This window comes from Diabrotica undecimpunctata, chromosome 5, assembly GCF_040954645.1.
Source record: "Diabrotica undecimpunctata isolate CICGRU chromosome 5, icDiaUnde3, whole genome shotgun sequence".
NCBI lineage: Eukaryota > Metazoa > Arthropoda > Insecta > Coleoptera > Chrysomelidae > Diabrotica > Diabrotica undecimpunctata.
In genome coordinates this window covers 66,078,626-66,101,511 of record NC_092807.1, presented here as the reverse complement: position 1 = coordinate 66,101,511, position 22,886 = coordinate 66,078,626, and the positions used below count along the sequence as shown (strand labels likewise).

General features: G+C 34.7%; 2 protein-coding genes across 4 annotated transcripts in view; one reads left to right on the top strand and one right to left on the bottom strand.

Annotated features, from left to right (window-relative positions):
• The window catches only part of LOC140441359 (TBC1 domain family member 1-like), a 515,776-nt gene that overhangs the window by 201,433 nt on the left and 291,457 nt on the right, over nt 1–22,886 (top strand). The window lies entirely within an intron of this gene.
• LOC140441360 (cilia- and flagella-associated protein 61-like) overlaps nt 1–22,886 on the bottom strand; it is a 185,617-nt gene that overhangs the window by 146,307 nt on the left and 16,424 nt on the right. For both annotated transcript variants that reach the window (XM_072532035.1, XM_072532036.1), the window contains exons 4-5: nt 15,996–16,135; nt 10,477–10,760 (exon numbers count right to left, since the gene is read on the bottom strand). In XM_072532035.1, coding sequence (XP_072388136.1) covers nt 10,477–10,760; nt 15,996–16,135 — 424 coding nt within the window. The remainder of the gene's footprint in view (nt 1–10,476; nt 10,761–15,995; nt 16,136–22,886) is intronic.

The window sequence follows — 22,886 nt, the reverse complement described above, 5'->3', positions numbered from 1 at the left end:
AAGAACACAGTCCAAAAGTAGAATTCATCGCATATCCCATAGATAGCGATAAACTAAAAAGAGTCATTATAAAAGGGCTATCTGCTACTACTAGCACAGTAGCAATTAAAGACGAACTATACAATAAAGGAATAGAAGCAACAAGGGTGATCAATATGATCTCCAAAAAATCTGATAAAAAAGTACTGCCACATTTCATCGTCACCCTCAAAGAGGAAGACGTTGCAAAAATTAAAAAAATATCTGATATATGCTACATGCGCATCTATGTGGAGGATGAATTCAAAATCACAAAAGACACCCTACAGTGTTATAACTGTCAAGGGTTCTATCACAGCTCAAAGGCTTGCCATTGCGGATCCAGATGTGTAAAATGCGGAGAAAACCACATCAGTAACGACTGTGAGAAAAGCCGGGAAACCGACCCCAAATGTGCAAACTGTGGTGAAGCGCACACAGCAAATTATAGAGGATGCTCTAAGGCCCCCAAAAAGAAAACACCTGCCCCAACAAGACCGGTAGGAAGACCCATAAACAGCGCTCCAATCAACAAAGGAGTCAGCTACGCACAGGCAGCGAAAAAATCCGCTGAAACCACCTCAGAATCTCCAGCACAACCACAAGAAGTGTCGGTACAGGACGCAGCTACCCTCATCGCAAACTTCCATACAGAGTATAATAACAAAATGATGGAAATGATGTCCATGATGGACAAAGCAACAAAAATGATGACTGCATTTGGAGAAGCCGTCCGAAAATGTTAGCAAACCAAAACGAAGATCTACGCATTGGGTCATGGAATTCCGGCGGAATATTCAAAAAGATCAACCTTCTGGATGAAATAATAAACAGATTAGAGCTCGATATCGTAGCCCTTCAAGAAACCAAACTAGTGGAGAGGAAAAAAACAAAATTTCCAGGCTACGATATCTATAGAACGGATCATAGAGCATTATCAGGAGGAACAGCTATATTAGTCAAAAGGGGACTCGAACACGAGCACATCCCAACACCAGACGGACTGGTGACAATGGAAGCCACAATTATTCGACTTAAGGCCAACAACGAAACACTAAAAATAGTGTCAGCTTACGTTAGACCACATGATCCGATTTTCAACGAAGATTTGAGCCTAATACTGAACTCAGAAGAGCCAACTATAATTATTGGAGACCTAAATGCTAGATCTCCCAATTGGTTTGACAGGACGACCAACCGAAACGGAAGATATCTCTGCAACCATCTCGAGAACAGACCGAACACATATGTCATCGGACCAACAGAACCGACATGTTTCCACGGAGAACTCCCTACGTATCTCGACATTGCAATCCTACACAACGTGGGTCAACAATACGAGATACACTCTCTAAATGAAGGCGATTCGACACATAACCTAATCGTCCTGACCCTGGGCGCAACAGAATTGAACTATTTGCAGCCCCACAACAGAAAGAAAACAAGTTGGCCAAACTTTAGAAGAATTGTGAGCGAGAACATCGGTAACATCTCAACAATCAATACTATTACAGAACTAGAAGACAGTGTAATAAAACTAGAACAAGCAATAAACAATGCTATCGATGCCAGCTCCAAAACCGAAACAATCACAAGACAAAAAGGAAGATTCAGGGATATAAGTATAGAACTTCAAAACCTAATCAAAGAGAAAAACCGGAAAAGAAGAAGAGCCTACCGCACAAGAATAGTAGAAGACAAAAGGATTGCAAATGAGCTAGACAGGGAAGTGAAAAAACAACTTCAAAATCATAGAAATGAAAGCTGGGACTCCTATATCGATGAGCTAAATCCTAACAAATCCGCCTTCTGGAAGTTATCTAAAATCCTTCGAAAGGACAAGAAACCCATACCTCCCCTACACGGAGTAAACGGGATTGTCCATACGGAAATCGACAAAGCCGAAGTCATGAAGGACGAACTAGAAAGGGCGTGTAGAAACAACGAAGACCCCGACGATGACATAGACTTTGAAGAAGAGGTAGAAAGAACAGCGAGAAGACTTAGAAGGAAAAAGGGCAGAATAGGTATTACACATACATCTCCCGAAGAAATAAAGGAACTTATAAAAATGACAAATGCCAAAAAAGCCCCAGGACCCGACAACATCACAAATAGGGCGCTGAAAAATCTACCAACAAAAGCTATTGTTTATATCACTAACATAATAAACAACATGCTAAAACTACGATATTTCCCAGATAGGTGGAAAGAGGCACACGTAATAATGATTGCAAAACCTGGTAAAAACGGCACATTTCCGCAAAATTACAGACCTATCAGCTTATTATCATCTATAAGCAAGATAGCGGAAAGAGTTATATTAAAAAGACTCAATGAAGAATCACAAATGCTAGGAACCATACCAGAGGCTCAATTCGGGTTCAGAAGCGAACACTCCTGTGAATTACAGGTACTACGACTTACAGAATTCATCACCAAAGGATTTAATGAAAAAATGTACACAGCTACAGCTTTTCTGGACGTCAGCAAAGCCTTCGACAGAGTCTGGCACCATGGACTCATCTATAAAATGAATGAATTTGGTTACAGTGAGGCGATGACATGCCTCCTTGCGTCATATCTTGCCAACAGAAGGTTCAGAGTTCGAATAGGGGTAACCCTATCCGAAGTCGGGACCCTGGAGGCGGGTGTGCCTCAGGGAGCGGTGCTGTCGCCGTACCTGTACACCATCTATACGGCCGACACGCCAAAAGAGCCAGGCTCTCTGTTGAGTCTTTACGCTGACGACACAGCAATAGCTGTTAGCTGGAGAAACCCGGATCATGCAGCTAATCATCTGCAAAGAGCACTAAACAGATTCCAAAGATGGTGCATAAAATGGAAAATAGCCCTAAATCCAGATAAAACACAGGCTGTAATGTTTAGTCACAGAAGAAGTGTACCAAATCGCGAAATTACAATCGAAAACACCCCAGTAGACTGGACCAACCAGGCTAAATACCTAGGGGTACATCTAGATAAGAAGCTAACGTTCACTGAGCACATCAATCAGCAAATACGCAAAGCCAAAGCGTTGAAAAGTCAGCTCTCAACACTTATTGGAAGGAAAAGTAAACTACGATTTAAAACCAAAATCAGGGTTGCGAATAGTATTATCCTGCCAGTCCTAACATATGCATCCGCTGCGTGGGGACACACCTGTAAAACAAACAGGAAAAAGATACAGACTACTCAAAATCAAATAGTCAGAGATGCCCTTAAGATACCAAGGTACGTACCCTTGAGATATGTATATAGAGACTCAGGACAAACAAGAATCCTACGCACGCTAGACGAGAGAGCATATGAAATTTTTAACGGACTAAGAAACCACCCCAGCAGAATGTTAAGAGAGCTGACTAACTACAATGAAAACACAAGGACGGTACACAGAAGACCAAAACAACAGATAGCTCGATATAGGGAGAACCCGAACGAATAAATAAAGAATGAGATGGTTGCAAGAAGAACGAACAAAGAAATGCAGTCAATCAGAAAACACACCAAAAAAAAAACTCTGGCGAGAGGGTACGCTTTTCTTTTTTAGGTTTTTAGGTTTTTAGGTAATTATAAGTCCAATATACACCGGGGTGTGTGAGAGCATTATACACTTGGGAATGCACACCCCAATACACGCACACAAATAGGATTAAGGAAAAAAGGAAAGAATTGTTGCCCAGGCATTTTATAGTCCCGACGCCACAAGGAAGTCCACAAAAAAAAAAAAAAAAAAAAAAAAAAAAAAAAAAAAAAAAAAAAATGTGTTTTCTGATTAAATAACGTAAATTCATATTGATACATTCATACTTTTCATTAAACCGTTTAACGTAAATTTGCCTTATATAGCAAATATAGAATTCTATATACCGCTCCGCGGACTAGGCCCTTAAGGCAGATCGAAATGAAAGATCTACTCGCGAAATCCGAGCACTGAGGTCATGTGCGGCATGCATGGGCTTGGTGGCCGGACCCCTCTCGGGTGCTCAGCCGGCGAGGAGAACAAAATTTATTTTGCCAAATCGGCGGCTGAGTGACCGAGCACACACTCTTTTCCGGACATAGAGTCATCAGCTCAGGCTGATGGCTCTATGGTCGGAACACACGCTCTTTTTTCTTTTTTTAGGGACTCAAGTCCCGACGTAAAGCTAGAGTAAAATCAATTGAGTCAGTAAAGTAAATAGGGAGAAAAGCCTAGATGTGGCTACCCCTACAGTTAGGTGGCATAACCACATTCACTAAAAACCGAGGATGTCCTATTACCCAGGGCATCTTAAGTAAATTTCAGATCATAAGCCTCCTCACGTAAGTCACACGATGAGGAGGGGTGGTGGAAAAGCCTGGGGGTCAGATAGGTACCACTTCGACTAGCGAGGTGTGACCGGTTTGATCTTCGGACATGTGGATCATATTCTTACATTGGTATACACATGTTCCTAGGGGCAGGGTTGATCACTGCGTGTGTGTGTGTGTGTGTGTTGGTATACGATTTCAGAACGAGAGGATTAGGAAAAAATAACAAGTAGAGGGGAAAGTATGGGGACATAAAGTAGCACAAAACATTGACAGTAGTTGGGAACGACTCAGAGAAACGATTTAACAAGCAGCCGAGTTAGCACTACTAAAACCTTTGCAAAGAAGAAAAAAATATTGGTATGATAATGGTTGTAAGAAAGCGATTGAAAAGAGGAATAGAGCCAGAATCAATAGCATAGCGAAGAATAAGTTGAACAATAGAGAAGTATATGCTGAAAAGAGAAGGAAGGCAAAGAAAAAAGAAAAGGTTTTACCTGGAAGAAAAATTAAATAATATTGGAGAAGATTTTGTATGGGGACAGAAACTAGCACAAGACATTGACAGTAGTTCACAGTAGGAACGACTCAGAGAAATGATTCAACAAGCAGCCGAGTTAGCACTACTAAAACCTTTGCAAAGAAGAAAAAAAGATTGGTATGATAATGGTTGTAAGAAAGCGATTGAGGAGAGGAATAGAGCCAGAATCAATAGCATAATAAAGAATAAGTTGAACAGTAGAGAACTACAGAAAAAAGAAAGGGTTTTACCTGGAAGAAAAATTAAATAATATTGGAGAAGATTTTGTAAATAACAAAGTCAGGAACTTCTATCAAGAAATAAAAATAAAACGATATTAATCAATATTAAACCCCACCGAAATATATAAGTTGCTATGATCCTCAGTGAAAAAGTAACGAGATCAGTAACAGGCTTCGTTCCAATGTCCGAAAGAATTATAATGCTGCAGCTGTTCAAAACCATATAAGAAGAAAAATTAGGGAGGCTAAAGAAACGTATTTCTATGAAAAATGTAAAGAAATAGAAGTACTGCAAAACAGATAGGACAACTTTAATCTACATAAAAAAGTCAAAGAACTAGCCGGAGTAGGAAGTACAAGAACCTCGAATATATTGCTCGACAAAAATGGAAATATTATATTGAAAACAGTACAAAAACTACGACGATGGAAAGAGTACATCGAGGAATTATTTCATGACCAGAGATAAGCTAGTACATCTGTAGATAGCCAAACGGAAGATGTAGGCCCAGAGATAACCAAATCAAAGGTAAGTCAGAGAATAACCTGGACATAATAGTAGAACTGTTCAACGCAATCTATAGTACGGGAATCATCCCTAAGAAATGTTAACATCAGTATTTGTGTGTTTGCCAAAGAAAGTGAATGCCAAAGAGTGCAGTGACTATCGAACCATAAGCTTAATGTGACATACCTTGAAAAATGTTGTTGACAATTATCCACGCCAGAATTCACTCTAAACTGGAGCTGGATATAAGTGACACATAATATGGGTTCCGCAATGGTATGGGTACCAGAGAGGCACTATTCTCGGCACTATTAACCGTCCTCTTTACGTCTGTTTTATAGACTACAATAAAGCGTTTGATAAAGTAAAACATGAGCGACTCATGGAAATTCTAAAAAATAAAAACCTAGATGAAAAATATTTAAGGCTAATAAGAAACCTTTATTACAATCAGCTAGCAATAGTACGAATTGAAAAAGAGACATCTGAAGAAATGGAAATAAAGAGAGGAGTCAGGCAAGGCTGCAAACTCTCACCTCTATTATTTAACGCTTATTCTGAAGAGGTAATTCGAGAAACTCTGAAAGATAAAACAGTCGGCATAAGAGTAAATGGAGTCTTAGTTAACAACATCAGATATGCAGATGATACAGTAATAATAGCCGATAGTTTACAAGACCTGGAAAGACTCATAAGTAAAATAGTAATGTGTAGTAGGGAGTACGGACTCTCGCTCAATATCAAAAAGACGAAGTTTATGAAAATTTGTAAAAACAACCATAATACTAACAAAATCTTGATAGTAGAGGGCCAGCAGATCGAAAGAGTAAAAAAGTACACTTACCTAGGAACACTTATAACAGAAAATAATGACTACACTGCAGAAATCAAAGTCAGAATCCAAAAAGCACGTTCTAATTTTATGAAAATGAAAAAGGTCCTATGTGGCAAATATTTAACATTAAATCTTAAAGTACGCCTAACAAAATGTTACGTATACAGTGTACTGTACTATGGAGTGGAATCATGGACGTTAAATCTAGACACAATGGGACGACTTAATGCCTTTGAAATGTGGGCCTATAGAAGAATTATGAGGGTTTCCTGGGTAGATAGAGTTACGAACAATGAAGTACTGAGAAGAATAGGTAAAGAGAAGGAAGTTGAACTTACAATTAAAGAAAGAAAGCTACAGTATCTCGGACATGTGATGCGGGGCGAGAAGTATGGCATCCTGCGACTCATAATGCAAGGAAAGATAGATGGCAGAAGAAGCATCGAAAGAAGACGAATTTCATGGCTAAGGAACCTGAGAGAATGGTTTGGTTGCAGCTCAAAACAACTATTTAGAGCTACTGCCTCAAAAATTAAAATAGCTATGATGATTGCCAACCTCCGTAGCGGAGATGGCAACTGAAGAAGAAGAAATATGTAACCTCACCTAAAGATGAGGAAGGTCATCTTTAGGTGATGTTATATATTTCTTCTTCTTCTTTAGTAGGAGGAGTAGATGAAAAACTTGGCAGATAAGCCAGATATTTCAAAAGTATATTAAACAACGATGAAAATCGATACTCTCAAATACAGCAACTAATAGAAAGAATTACTAAACCGGAATAAAAATGATGAAAAACCAACAAAAGAACATAAAAAGAGTTTAAAAAAATAGACAAGAAAGAGATAATAAAGCAACCGGTAAAAACAGCATTATAGCAGAGTTCCTAAAGGACGGTGGTCAATGCCTACACGAAGAAATGATAGAGTTGATACGTGAAGTATGGATCAAAGAGCAGATACCAAAACAGTACAGAGAAGCTCTGGTATGCCCAATACACAAAAAAAGAAATTTTGCGGAATATAAACACTACAGGGGTATAGTAATACAAGACACAACGAATAAAGTTCTAGCTATCTCGATTAGAAATAGAACTAATGCCAAAATTGAAGATAAGCCGGTTGAATATCAAGCTGGGTTTAGAGCATACAGATCAGTAATAAACCAAACTTTTGCAATTAAACAGACCATGGCTAGCTATTATGAATTGAATATGTCAGTAAACATATTGCTTATTGATTTTCGAGAAGCATATGACGCAATAAATAGACATAAATTAATGAATACACTAAAATATTTTCACTTTGCGGATAAAATAGTAGGATTAACTAAATTCCTTCTGAATGAAACCAAAATAAATGTATGGTAAAGGTCATGTCTCCGACAACTTTAACATCACTAGAGTAATACGACAAGGTAAAACCTTGTGTACTGTATTTTTAAATCTAATATTAAAAAGAATTTTAAGGGAAATCAATATTCTCACTTAAGGCTCAATCTACCACCACAAACATCAATGCCTATCATACGTGAACGACTTTGCAATAATGGCAAGAAGATAAACATAATTAAGAAAAACTTTTAAAAGACTCAAGAGAAAATTTAAGTAGGTTAAGTATGGACTGGAAGTAAATGTGGGAAAACAAACTATATGGAGATGAGGGGAAATAATAAACAGTTAGGATCCTTTTTTGGAAAGTATCTACCCCAGACAAGGAATAGTACTTTGAGATAGCTGGACAGTTCGATTATTTGGGAGTAACGCTAACAAATAAAAATGAAGAGACTCAAGAAATCGAAAAAAGAATGGCTAAAGGTAGTAAAAGTAGTAAAAGTCTAAATTAGATGCTGAGATTAATGAAAACATCCAGAAGAATAAAAAGAAGATATAGGCAACGGTTATCCAACCAACGTTGTTTTATGCTAGCGAGACCTGGATCTTAAGCAAAATCATCGAACTGAAGCTAGATAGATGGGAGCAGAAGATACTCAAAAGAATAAATGGACATATAAAAAATGGGCATATCTGGATGAAAAGAACAAATATTGCAATAATTTAAATATATGGACTACAAAAATTTTTAAAAATTGCGAAAGTTGAAAAACTTAGATGGCTCGGCACGTAGCTAGAATGCAGGAAGGAAAAGTTTCCAAAGAATTAATAAATATTGAAGCTGACACAAAAAGAAAAAGAGGATGACCAGAAAGAAAATGGGGAATGGGTAAGAAAAGACTTGAAATTGCTAGGAGTACAATACTGGTAAATCCTAGCACAAGATAGAAAGAAAATCATTAAAGCCTTGGGTCTCTAGGGCCTATTTGAGTTGATGTATTTAATCTGATGCATATAATTGTTACCAAATTTATCAAACGTAGTTGTTAGATACCTGTATCAACGAGTGTCATGAGAAAATTGTTAGTTTACTGGTCTAATAGTGAGCAAAAATCACAATTTTTCATTTGGACATATGAACGTTTCCGACTTGCAGCTCGGAAATTATTTTTATTTTTTCATTTAATAAAATTGCTTCTTCAAAAATAGGAATAGTGTTTTACAAAAGAAAATATAAGGAACAATAGATAATTGGAAGAAAAAATAGATAATTAGAAGAAATTTAAAGTTATCCATATATAATAAACTTTTCCATATTTAATAATCTTTTTCTAGATTCCCACAGGCAAAAGACCACTCGGACGTCCCAGAAGGTTGATGGAAGACCGAACAAATTGGAAAAAAGTTGTACAGTCAGCCAAGACCCACCCAGGGTTGTAGCGCTACGTGATGATGATGATATATAATAAACTGCAAATGTATACGCCATATGTATATTATTATTGATAGTCAATTCTAAAGCTATGTGAAAGGTTAAAGTTCGCCCCTGGCATTATAGAAAGTAAATTATCATTTGAAAGAGCTCATTATGTTTCTAGATTCTATCGTCAAAAGTAGAAAACTTAAACTTAAACTTAAAATTAGTTCTAGAATCTTTTACTATAGACCATTTCCAAGATAATTAATTTTTCTTTTAAATACATGGACCATTGCATATACTTAAACTGAGTAGAAAAAAGTTCAGAATAATGTTGCCAAAAAAATAGGGAAAATGACCAAAAAAATAGTGAGTGGAAAACTTTAAAAAATCGTATCTGAGATATATTATATTTTAAATATTCTCACTAAACGTCATTTTAAAGAGGAAAGGTAAGATTTTTTTCAATAAAGCAATGCCTGTACCTATACCCCCGTGGACGAAATTTATGGAGTAAAAAATAAAAATCTCGTATGTTCCTGTTTTTTGCTTCGTTTTTTGAATATATTTTTGACTTCACAAGGTGATATTTCGATAGGAAATTGAATTTTGAACATCTTTTCTGTAAATAAGTCAAACAATTATTTTTGAAATTTTATAGTTTTTTACAGATACAAATAAAGGGCAGATATCGTTTACAGTTTTTTATTAAATCTTGCTCAAGTACTTTCGCTGTCACAGCATCTTCAAGGTATAGTATATAGATAAAAAAAAGATATAACAAAATTCTAAAAAGGTATTAAAGCAGAACACGGAGGCAGATCCGTAAAGGAATAATTTATTTTCCATTGAGGTAGGTATTTAATAAGTCATCGCAAAATACTAATCCAATGGTATTGGACTAGTTGAGAAGCAAGTCAAACGAGCAGTTTACAGAAACCAATGAAAAGATATAAGGCAATTACTTTTAAATGTTCATTTGTGTGAGTTATATTTATTGAAAATGAAGCAAAGGCTGAGCTTGATGGATCATGTATAGATAATTTTGTATTGGATTTGCTTGTATTTTTAAAAAAGTTGTTTTACAAATATATAGATATTTTAAATAAAAAAAAGATGAACTGACGACTTGAAGCGTGTTAGCAATAACTGGATGCAAGCCGCACAAGACAGATACAGATGAAAAGAGCTGAGAGAGACCTATGTCCAGCAGTGAAAGCATACAGGTTGATGATGATGATGAATACGTGTGCCTAAATGATGAGCAAACGACCCCTACATAATGTTTAAACTGCAATGTTCTTACTTACATCCTGACACCCAATCCATCATATTATCATCGGTATGCGCGTCTTGTTCTTGAATATTTAAATACTGACTTAGTAATGCTTCAGAGCTAACAGATTGTGTAACAGAATTCCAATTCACAGATAATTTTTCTTCCTCTTCTTGAAAAACGAACATGGAAGCTGAAGTAAATACAAGTGAAAATTCATCAGATTCAGTTAATGATACTGTCATGAATACTTCTTCGTCTTCCATTTCGGCAGTGGGCTCTGACCTTTCTGATCGTCTCTCTATTATATCTAGTATTCTGAAAAATAAAGCAAAATATAGGGATCCAGGACAGTATAAAAAAATGTAAGTAGGTGTGAGATAATAATACCGCACTTTAGTTGCATTGGTGGAGTGTTAACCAAAAGGACATGTACACATTAAAACACAATACACAATAAAATATGTACCTCATTCCGGTCCTGGAGATAGTACTGAAATACAGCAACTAAGTCGTCTCCTGAATTATTAATATTTTTCTAAAAATTGAACCAAATATATATTTTTTTAAGTATATCAGTGAAACCAGTATAGTTAGTGTGCTAATTTGTGCTATAAATCATAACTGTGAGTAGCATATTTCTAAATATTAACTATTGATCAATACTGTAACCTCAAAACTTGATATACAAGAGTACCGTTAAGAAACCACTTTTTGTTCTTACCTTCTGTTCCTACCGGCTTTCGAGACAGGGCCGTCTCGAGGATCGAGTCAGAAAAGTATGCGGAATAAATTCAAAAATGGATGGAAATGCTGATGGAGAAGCTTCGGCTTCTCACCATACCAACCAACCAAATACATATTCCAGTGCCCTTACGTCTTTTAAATATCCGACCAAAGAGCAAGCTGTTGCTCTCTCTAGTATCAACGACGTCAAAATTCATCAATACATTATTGCTATGGGAAATTTAGTGCAACCAAAAAATATTCTATTTGCCTCACGTATCTCAAACAATAGAGTATGTATTTACCTCACCAGTACTAATGTCGTGGATTCCTTACATACATACCAAATAGACACAAGAGAGGACATATTCATAGAAGCATGAAATATAAGAACCCTTTACGAAACTGACAAATTGGAGCAAGTAAGTCAAGAGACTGATAAGTACAAGTTGGATATTGTTGAACTAAGTGAAATCCAATAGGAGACTATTGGTCACAACAACTAATGATATATTCTGGAAACACAAACGTACATGATAAACACGAAAAGGAAGTGGTAAGGAAAGGTAAAGGCCAGTATCAAAAAGGATTATTTTTGCGAGACTGAAGGTAAGATTCTATAACATTATAGTAGCAAATGTATATGCTTCTACATGTAAAAACGACGAAGATAAGAAGAAAGAATAGTATGCAACTGCAAACAACGTATAATAAGATTAACAATAAATACACAAGAGATACGAAAATAACAATTGAATACATTAATGCTAAAATAGACAATGATAATTGAATAAGTGATGGGAAATGAGTAAATAGGGGAGAGGAACGACAATGGAAATCGATTAATCGATTTTTACAAACAAAATGAACTTGTAATAGGTAGAAGCATCGTTAAACAAAAGCCGATACGTAAGAAAAGAACATGGAGATCACCAGAAGAGGGGTACAGGAATCAAATGGACCATATAACAATTGAATATAAATGAAGAAGCTGGTTGCAATATGTTAGAAGCTTAAGAGGGGCTGATGTGGGACCACATGCTAGTCAGAGCGAAACTAAGAATGAAGTTCACCAGAGATTAAAACCAAAAAACCAACAGAAGGAACAAATACAATGTTGATGCTCTAAAACAAGAAAGTATAAAAAAATACATTCGCTGGAAAACTGGCAATTAACCAAACTGTGTCACAACAAATTTGATTTCACGTATAGTACCTCTGTATATTCGTTTATACGTATTTCATCCTACACTAGGATTCATCAAAGCGATTGGTACAGAAACTCTAAAAGTGAAATCAAATCTTTTCTGTCAAAAGAAGCAATAATAAAATGGCTTCAATATGGACGCTACAGCGACATCTGAGAATAAATCACCAAAGTAGAAATGCGAAGATTTCGTAATTGCCGAAATCAAAATTCAGATTTTTGCTTTAATCTGTGTCTTCTATAAATTGCAGGACAAATCAGACGCTCTGATGAATCTTGGTAGAATGAAATACGTATAAGCGAATATACTGGACGTGAAATCAAATTTTAATAGTCTCTTTTTTTATTTGGGTTTACTTTTTATGAGTACAAGAAACCAGTTCACTAAGGATTTTTGCTTAGATAAGGAGGTATGTTGTGCAATGCAACTTTTAGCCCGTGTCTCCCCCGTGTCTTCCTTACACCTTTTTCATAGTCTGTTTTGCCTTGCAAAAAATAGAAGAGAATAGAAGGAACTAGTACTCAGTTTATCCAGAAAGTAAACAAGAAAGATACACAGACCCAGACAGTCAGTAATCTTACACTTTTGGCCAAGAAACGCATGAGTTCAATACTCCACAAGGAGGGGTGGAACTAGAAAGAGAGACCTATTACCTATTAAACCTATTCTAATTTACATACTTAATTTTACTATTTTTATTTATAATTATACAAAGTGTATAACAATTAATATGTTTAAAATATAATTTGTAATGTTCTTTAGACAAGAAAAGTAATTGTAAAAACAATAAGCATAATTCAATAAAAATTAACACGTATAGATTGAATTTTCAAATAAAAAATTATTTTCGTAAAATAGTTTCGAAACACAATTCAGATTTCTGCCTTAATCTGAGCCTTCTAAAAATTGCAAGGCAAAGCAGACGTTGATAAAGATGTTAATAGAGACATGGGGAATCTAAAATTTGCATTCCACGACATGTCTCCTCAACTAAGCAGAAATCATTAGCGAATTGGTTTCTTATACTCATACAGAGTAGATCCGAATAAAATTAAAAAGACAGTCAAGATTTGATTTCACGTACAAAGCGTCTATGTATCTGTTTATACGTATTTCGTCTTAATAAGGCTCATCAGAACAGATATTCATAGGCGTTCTCAACGTAAAAAATAAATCTTTGCTGTCTTTAAGAAGCAACACTAAAAGGCTTCGAAACGGACGCAATAGCGACATCTGATAATAAATCCGTAAAATAGTTTCGAAACACAATTCAGATTTCTGCCTTAATCTGAGCCTTTTAAAAATTGCAAGGCAAAGCAGACGTTGATAAAGATGTTAATAGAGACATGGGGGATCTAAAATTTGCATTCCACGACATGTCTCCTCAACTAAGCAGAAATCATTAGCGAATTGGTTTCTTGTACTCATACAGAGTAGATCCGAATAAAATGAAAAAGACAGTCAAGATTTGATTTCATTAAGATGAAATCATGTTATACAATATACCAAATAAACTTAGTGATATTTTAGGTCTACAGTACAATATTTCAAACATAAGAAGTTTCTTAACCTCAATTAACGTTTTAAATGCTATCTAAACTAACATTATAAATGTAATACAAATTATTGTTCGCTATCATTGTTTCGCTAATAGCCAATTTGTCTGATGCGATTTTGTTAATAATAAAAAAAAAATTTAACATCAATACTGGTTCGTCTATTTTACATGACATTAGTAAAAAAAAACTATTTGGAGTTGGATTTATTGAAAGATTTGGAGATCACTTAAATTAATTTAAGTTGTACTAAATTTAAACCTATTTTTAAAAATTTTATTGCAGCTTGCCCTCGTAGTAGACCCAGCTCAGCTGTTTAGACTTCCTGCACTAATATATCCATTAAGAATTTATTAATTCCATACTTTGTTCAACATTACTATTTTATTCTTCAACAATTTACAAAACTAGCTTACTCAGGTTCAATTGATTAATAGCTGGCGTTAATTACACTCTCCATACCTCTGCGTAATTTAGATATACCATCTCCACAGTTGTATATTTCAACATCTCCCACTGTTGGTCAGTCGATCTTGAGTAACGCTTTTACATAATAATTCTATAGTTCTCCCATTGACTGGGGGTTTAACTGAACTACTTGAATTATACCCCATTTATACATTGCTTTCAATTTTGGCTCATAATTTTTAGTATTTTAATTTCAGTCAGATTTCTTCTTTTCTACAGTATTGATAGTGCCTGGTAGACCCTTTTATTGTAGTCAACCACCCACTGTCTAATAGATTGTTTAGTCTATTTCTTGCATTCATACTTTACGTCCACTTCAATTGCTCTCAAACTAACACCCTGAATATTATAGACAGGTTTAAGTGTGAGATCTGGATTATGCAATCTAGTTATAATATTCTATATGTCATGTTTCATCAGTTGATTTCCCTAGTGTCAGTTGGACCTTTGGTCAATGCTTAGTTACATAGAATTTTGAAATGTGCAAATCACATCTACATTATTGTGACTGCCCATCCAAGCTGTCATATGTCACATGTCACCTTAACATTTCCGTTAATACCGGGAGCCGTTCTCTCTCCTGTTGCCGACCAAAATGTAGCTTTGACTTTTTTAAATAATTTTAAACGGTTTGTCCGTAGTTTAGTGTTTAGTGTAGTGTTATGTTTAACTTTATATTTAATTTTATTTTTATGACATTCTGGGATTTTTGGATAGCCCAAAATTGACGAAGTAAGTCTAAAACGTTAATCACAAAAAAACTTTTATCATCCATTAACTTCGAGTTTTTATCGAGATTAATCAATTTCTTCATTAAAAAAAAAAACGTTTCTTGGCTTATTTCAGATACCCCTGAAATGCTCTAGTGAGCGAAAGTACTTGGGCAAGATTTAATTAATAAAACTACGCTCAATATCTGCCTTCATTTTATCAAAGTTCAAACAATTTTAATTTTGCAATAACTGTTCAATGAAACTTCTGGAAATTTTTATAGATAAATATATGTGATATTTTCCCTATTAATTATCATCACACGAAATTACAAGTTTTTTCTGCATTTTTAGAAAAGTTATTAATAATTTTCAGAAAATAACTTTTGAATCTATTTTTGCAATTCAATAACGCTAATTAATTAAGTAACGTGTGAAAAAAAAATGTATTTACAAACTTTAGTATTTAAAATCAAATAGCGATCTTACATTATTTATACATTGTTTATAAATAAAAAATGACGTTTTGCATATTTTGTTCATGACATATTATTAACACAAAATTTCTCAAAAGCAGTTGTTAGATACCTATATCAAAAAGTGTCACTAAAAAGGCTTTTTATTTGCTAATTTCTCTGGTCCATACATATCTTCTGCAACAGACACACCGAAATTTTGCCAGAAGGTATTTGTTTGTTTGTTAAGAATATATTTGTATATGAATATATTTTGGTTATTAAATCTTGTATATGTAATTTGTTAAATACATAAACAATATTATATGTCACTACATAACTATGCATCAGTCTTTACAGATAAAGTCAGAACTTCTAAAAAACTTTCCAGCAATAAAACATATCAATACATAAACAATTATAATCTTACTCGTCTTCTGATGGCCTTGAACGTCGAATTTGTTCCAGGCTATACTTGGCTATATAATCCAAAGAAGATTCTGCTATGTCTTCAACGTGTGGCTTTTTGAGCCCATTATATGGTACCAATTCAAAATCTTCATTTAATACCTAATAAAATATTGTTTAAAATAATATGAATTTATTTAGAAAGTTTCAGAAAGTTTTTTGGATAATAATTAATCTATAGTAGATAGTTAATCTATAGTATAGATAGTTAACACTAGAAGCACCAGCATTTGTGCATACCTAGAAGCACCACCGGCGGTCAAAATGACAGATATTAGAATTTTCTATTGCCAGCCGTTTTTGTATTCTTTTTTATTTGATAAAAACCTATATTGAGTTAATAACTAATAATAAAAGACATATTTAATATATTTAAATAAATTATTTAATTATTTAAGTACAACTTATGCAGTAGCAAAATTTTTTAATTTTGCTTGTACATGACCCACACACAAATTTTTTACATATATGACAAATTTCAAATGTTTTATTTTTGTTGCAATTCCCTGTTTGACACTGCTTACGTTTATTATTTGGTGGTTTTTTGTACCTCTTGGATTTGTATCCGTTGACGTTGTCCTGCCCTTAGTCATGTGATCTTCTCGCAATTCTTCTGCTAACTGAAGTAGGAAATCCTGCCTAGATATTTGACTGCCCGTAACTTTCTTATACAGAACCCAAGCATTTATTCCTGCCATATCTAAAATATTAAAAAAAACTTGCAACGGCCATCTTCTTGAAGCAGATTTGGTTGAATACAGTCTAGCCATCTGATCTACAACGTCTACTCCGTATTTTGTCTGGTTGTAGAAGATGATGGTTTCCGGTTTTTTCTTTTTATCTGTGCCCATTTTAATATCATTCGAGTGTAAAGAACTCAGCACTAGAACATTTTTGTTGACTTTTTCCTGGTACGCCGTTAGCGTCAAGTCTTCGTGTTTGAAAATTTTTGTTTTGTACAATTCCATCTTTTCATTTTTTACCGACGGTGGAATATCCTTTCTTGTTCGGTTGATTGTTCCAACAATACTGGTAGCCTTCTCTCGTAATTCTTTTGCCAACTTTATGGACGTAAAAAAATTATCCGTCGTGACATTTCTTCCTTTATTTATAAATGGTTCCATTAGACGGCTAACAACATGTTCCCCCAGAAGTTGATTGGCTGATCGTTGTTCATCTTTCCCTAGGTGAGGAAATTCGTTTAACAAATATTTGGACTCGACATCAGCTGCAAGCCAGAATTTAATTCCAAACTTATCGGGTTTATTCGCCATGTACTGGGTAAAGCGGCATCTTGCCTTCGTGGAAAAAAGCTGTTCGTCGATAGTTATATTTTCGCCATGTGTATAACATAATATACAATTCTCTATAAATGGGTTCCATATTCCCGATGCAAGTGCAAATTTATCTGTTGATAATCGCTCAGACCTGGTATTTCTCATATCAAAACGTATAAAACTCATTATTTGTGTAAATTTGTTTCTGGACATCGTCTCTTGAAAAAATTTTGGACCCCATGTACCAGACCACAGCATCTTTATGCTAACATTTCGTGCCATATAAGCTCCCCTAACATACAGTAAGGATATAAATGCTTCAATTTTCATTTTTAAGTTTTCTTCTACCTTCAGCAACAGTACATGATTTTATGTTACGGAGTATGCATTCATCAATCAACAGCCGCCATGCACTAGCTGCAGAATCTCTAATAATGCTTCTCTTAGCATGAGGGGTTGGTCCAGCAGCTTCCTTTAGAACATTTTGACTGGTACGCCTTTCTAAAATAAATGAGATAAATTAGTATGCAGGTATATACTCATTTATTTATTTATTTAAATAAATGGCACCGTAATAAATAAAGAATGGAACAACAACCAAGAAATAAGAGCGCACATCGGAAAAGCTAGATCCACCTTCAACCGCCTTCTTCAAGAGCCATAACCTCTCTCTTGGTATAAAAGTAAGGATGAAATCGGAGAACACTTTAAATCCCGTGGACCACTATCAAATCTCGAAAGTTACAATATTTCGAAAACATTGTGCGAAATGAATCTAGATGCGCCCTTCTACAAGCCATCCTGCAAGGAAAAATATTTGGAAAACGGGGCCCAGGAAGAAGAACATCCTGCAGATAAGGTAAATATTGCCATGATTATCGCCAATATTCGTGACATCAAGAAGAATATGCTCAAAAATATTATACACCTAAGTGAATACATAAATAGAAGCTACTAATATAATATAATTGCTTACCTGGTGTACTAGCATTGTTGTCAAGTAACTCCCATCCTATGGTATCTATGGAAGAATTCTCTAAATTGCTTCTGCGAATTCCTCTTACCTGGTTGGTAATCATTTCTGAAGATGTATTGAAGTCTGCATTCGAAGTTGTAGCAGAAGTACTGGGATCACCTCAATCTCAACTTCACCTTCAGAATCACTACCTGATGAATGTCCTTGATCAACTGTATTAGGCACATACTCGTTAACTTCATTATCGGATACATCTTCATCAGATAACTCTGCTACAGATTCATCTTCTGACAAATTCTGTAGACACTCTAATAGCTCCTGCTGAGTCAAATATCGGCGAGACATGATAACAGCAGAAATAATAAAAATCACAATGTAAAATTAATCAAAATACAGGTTGAACATGCAATTGCAAAGAGTATACTCAAACTACATAATAACAAATATTTTCGATGTATTTTATACATAAAATAAGTAAAAACTTCCCAGAAAAGTAGAACAAAAATTAGACCACCTCGTCATTAGGACCGCATTTTTCTAGCTAGACATCAACATAAATATATTCAAAATGTAATTATACTAAGTACCTGTAAAAGAGAAATTATAATCCTCAAGTAAATAATAACGTCCCAAATCATAAATTTTGTAAAATAAATATGAATGAGTAATACTATAGACTAATGTCGAAAATAGAAAGCAGTCAAAATGACTGCTATATGGTAGTTCTAGGTATACGTTACCATATCTTAAAAAGTGATTAAGCTAAGTACCTGTAAAAGAGAAATTATAATCTTCAAATAGATCTAGGAAAAGTCATAAGTTATCAAGTTTCTTAAACATTTATAAATAAGTAATACAGAGTGTCAAAAATGAAAAGCAGTCAAAATGACCGCTCTGGTGCTTCTAGTGTTAATCTATAGTATATGCCACGAAGAACGTTTTAAATCTCTATACAGTGTAAAAAATTAAATTTCCTACAGTTTAGACGAACGTCATCTGTAAAGAGAAATCCGATGCATTTTAATATTATAATTACGAAAGTTCGTTGAGATAAACACTCAAATTTCAAATTATAGTAGGTACTTTAAATCACACACATTATATTTTTTGCCAATGTATAACAAATTACTAACCATTGTGTAACAGTAAAGCTACAGTCGTATAACTATAAAACAACACTTCAGTCTTATTTTAATGTAAACTGTACAAGGAGTAATTTAACAGGGACGAATCAAAGATTATACTGGTATTTAATCTGGTCAGCTGAAGAACGCTATTTATTTTTTTGTTGCAAATTAGCCAGGTAACCTTTGGATAACTGACTCCAAAAATGTTTGAAACATTTAAAACCTGGATTCAAATCTCGAATATTCCCCTATCGTAAAGTCACCAATGGAAATTCAATCAAAAAATGCCCAGAAGTGAGAACATTGAAATCGGTAGGATCCTCCGGAACAGGGATCAAAAGACGGAAATTTAAGCAGGCTTAAGTCTGTATTATAACCATATTCAATTCATCTCATATGTTAAACTAGTGTCTCCAACAACCCTTTTTAAATGATACTTTAAATTTTTACAGTTTTACAGCTACGTCCTACAAACCACCGAAATATGGAGAATAGCTTGGTATAAAATACCAGTTAATAGAAAGCTCCGAAATGTATTTGGTGAAAGTACATTCATTTACCTTATTCCCTAAACATGCAAATAAATCCTAAATGTGGTTGTTAGCTCCTACAAAGTGACTACCATTATTTGAATATATGTAACGCAATTCGAAAATCTCTGAAGTTAAATCATTGACCAACTCCAAATGACAAGCCTTGGTCATCAAATAAATAAAAGTACATAAATACCCCTAAATATTTTTTTGCTCTCTAACTTTATAAACTTTTATATGAAACGGACCTGCATATTCAACGCCACACCATTCCAAAGATTTACGTTGATTTAATTATGCGACTTGCCTGTAAATTTCCTATTATCTATCTAAATGATTAAGATGTAGCGGCTTTGCTCGAAAATACGTAACGCACATGCGTAGTATATCCCGAACCATGCCCCGACTCGATATAGACTAATAAGTCAATTTTACAATATTCAATAACGCTTGCGCACTCGCATGCAAGTTTTTGTAGTGTTGATTTTGAATTATAAGCCTTGTTAATTTATGTGTTTTTAAAAGTATAATCAGATGCTTTTGGTAATACCTTATCTCAGCATTCTGTATTCTTCCTCCTACCCTTATTATACCCGAATCATCCAAGAATAGATTTAAGCAGATTATTTTGCTTGAATTTGAAACACCTTTCGATTTTTTCAAAGCTTGCTCTTCTTTATAAAAAGTTTAACGTATGGTCCTAAAGTTTTGGGAAAAATTTCACCTGGTCTGATTGAGAAGCAAAATGCATTTAACAAAGAAGGCCATGGAATTGAAATGTTATCAGTTATTGACATTTAATAAACAAAGCAGAATATTTTGGTTTGTGTTCTGCAAAATGTCTTATAAAATTGATATTCGTCGAGGTGTTTATAATATGGTTGGGCGAATGTCGAAACGAGATATTGTTAATATTTATCGAGATCAAAACATAAGCAAATCGACAATTTATCGCACAATCAGAGAATGTGAAGAAGGGATACCATGTGTTAACTTGCGTAAAAGTGGCCGACCGCGGATTTTGAACCATATAAGAGAGGCAAGACTGATTGAAGCAGCTAAGAACAAAATTGGGGTCTCACAGCAAAAACTGGCCAGAAGATTTCATGTTGGAAAGACTACAGTATACAGGACCCTATCGAGTAACAATATTATCTACCGGAAAAGAAGGAAAGCTCCAAAATACACAGAGGATCAATTAGAGAGAATTCCGAGATGTTGCCGCGCGTTAAGGCGAGTAGATTTCGTCAACAAGTTGATCGTGATGGACGATGAAAAATATTTTACTTTGTCCAACTCTGAGATGGAGGGTAACGATGGGTTTTACACGAATTACGAAAATGTACCTGATGAAATAAAATTCAAAAGTAAGAAAAAATTTGAGGACAAAATTTTGGTATGGTGTGCAATTTCTGAGGCTGGCTTTATCTCACAGCCCTACATTGGTGTTGTTCGAGGCGAAGCCTTAAACGCAAATATTTATATTCAAAGATGTCTCTCTAAATTGCTTCAGTTTGTGAATACACATCATGCAAATGATCAAATAGCCTTTTGGCCAGATCTTGCTTCATGTCATTACGCGAGGATCACAAGGGACTGGTACGAAACTAACAACATTACCTTTGTACCGAAAGCAGACAATCCCCCCAACTTACCTCAGGCTCGTTCAATTGAAGAGTTCTGTCGTCCAAAGAGGTCGTCCAAAGGATGATGCAACGTGTCAGGGGAATTATTAGGCAAATCGAAAATAATGGTCCCTTGTCTGTCATTTGAATTTTGATTTTTAATAAGGATAGTTAAGTTAAATTGTTGAATAATTTACTAAAAATATAAGATTATTGTGGTCAGAGTTATATGCTTTTGAAATTTTTCCCAAAACTTTAGGACCATACGTTATTTTTGCGATAAAATTATTAGTCAGCTTAAAGTTGTTTCTTGTCTGCTATTTGAGAGAGATTTACTTAAAATCTTTTGTTCCCTTTTTTAATTTAAAATTTTTGTTAATTTTTAACATCCAACTTGTTACATGTTTTAATCGTTTAAGAGCAGAATAGTTTACGCTTTCTACATTCTGGCAGCTCCTCCAATGTAACACTTCATTTGGTTTCAGGTAAAATTTCTTCGTGCAGCCTTAAAAACCTAGGTCCATCCCGCCACAATATAAAATCTTCGAATTTTTCTGGTTCTATTCCTCTAGATAAAACATAAGCTGGATTTACTTCTGATATGACGTGTCCCCCAGAATTTGGATCCATTAACCGCCAAATCTCCCCTACTTTATTAGCTATAAAAGTTTTCACGGTAGCATAAAAATGCTATCTTGGAATCCGTCCAAAATCTTACCTTGGTAAACTTAATATTTAAGATTGAATTACCTATTCAGATTATCTTGGTCCTATTAGAGCAGCATACAGCTCTAGTCTTGGCAAAGATATGGACTTCAAAGAAGTCACTATAGACTTTAAGCAAGCTAAATTTACATGATACGTTAGCATCTGTTGACGTAAACAACCGCACCGTAAGATATCTTGAAAGAATTCGTAAAGCAATGAAGTTGAACATACTAACAAGATGAGTGAAGTTCCTGAGGCCTAGTGGATCGAATATTTGACCTCTAACCGATAGAATATCACTGTTGCTCACCTTATTTTTTGTTGTATCAATCGTGATACTAAAATGCAAAAAATATTCTTTCATATTCCATAACAGGTCAAGTGTTTTATTAATACCATTTTAGGCTAGATAATGTTCTATATCCTCTGCCAAATTAGACTCATTTATAAGAACCTCTGAATGATTTGACTTAACAGTCTTAACGGAACGGAACTTAACTTAACGAACTTAACGGAAAACATCAGAAATCCAAAATACTACTTATTTCCCTTTTTAACCTTCTAGCTTCTACCACCGTATTTGTACCAGTAATTAAGTCATCATATA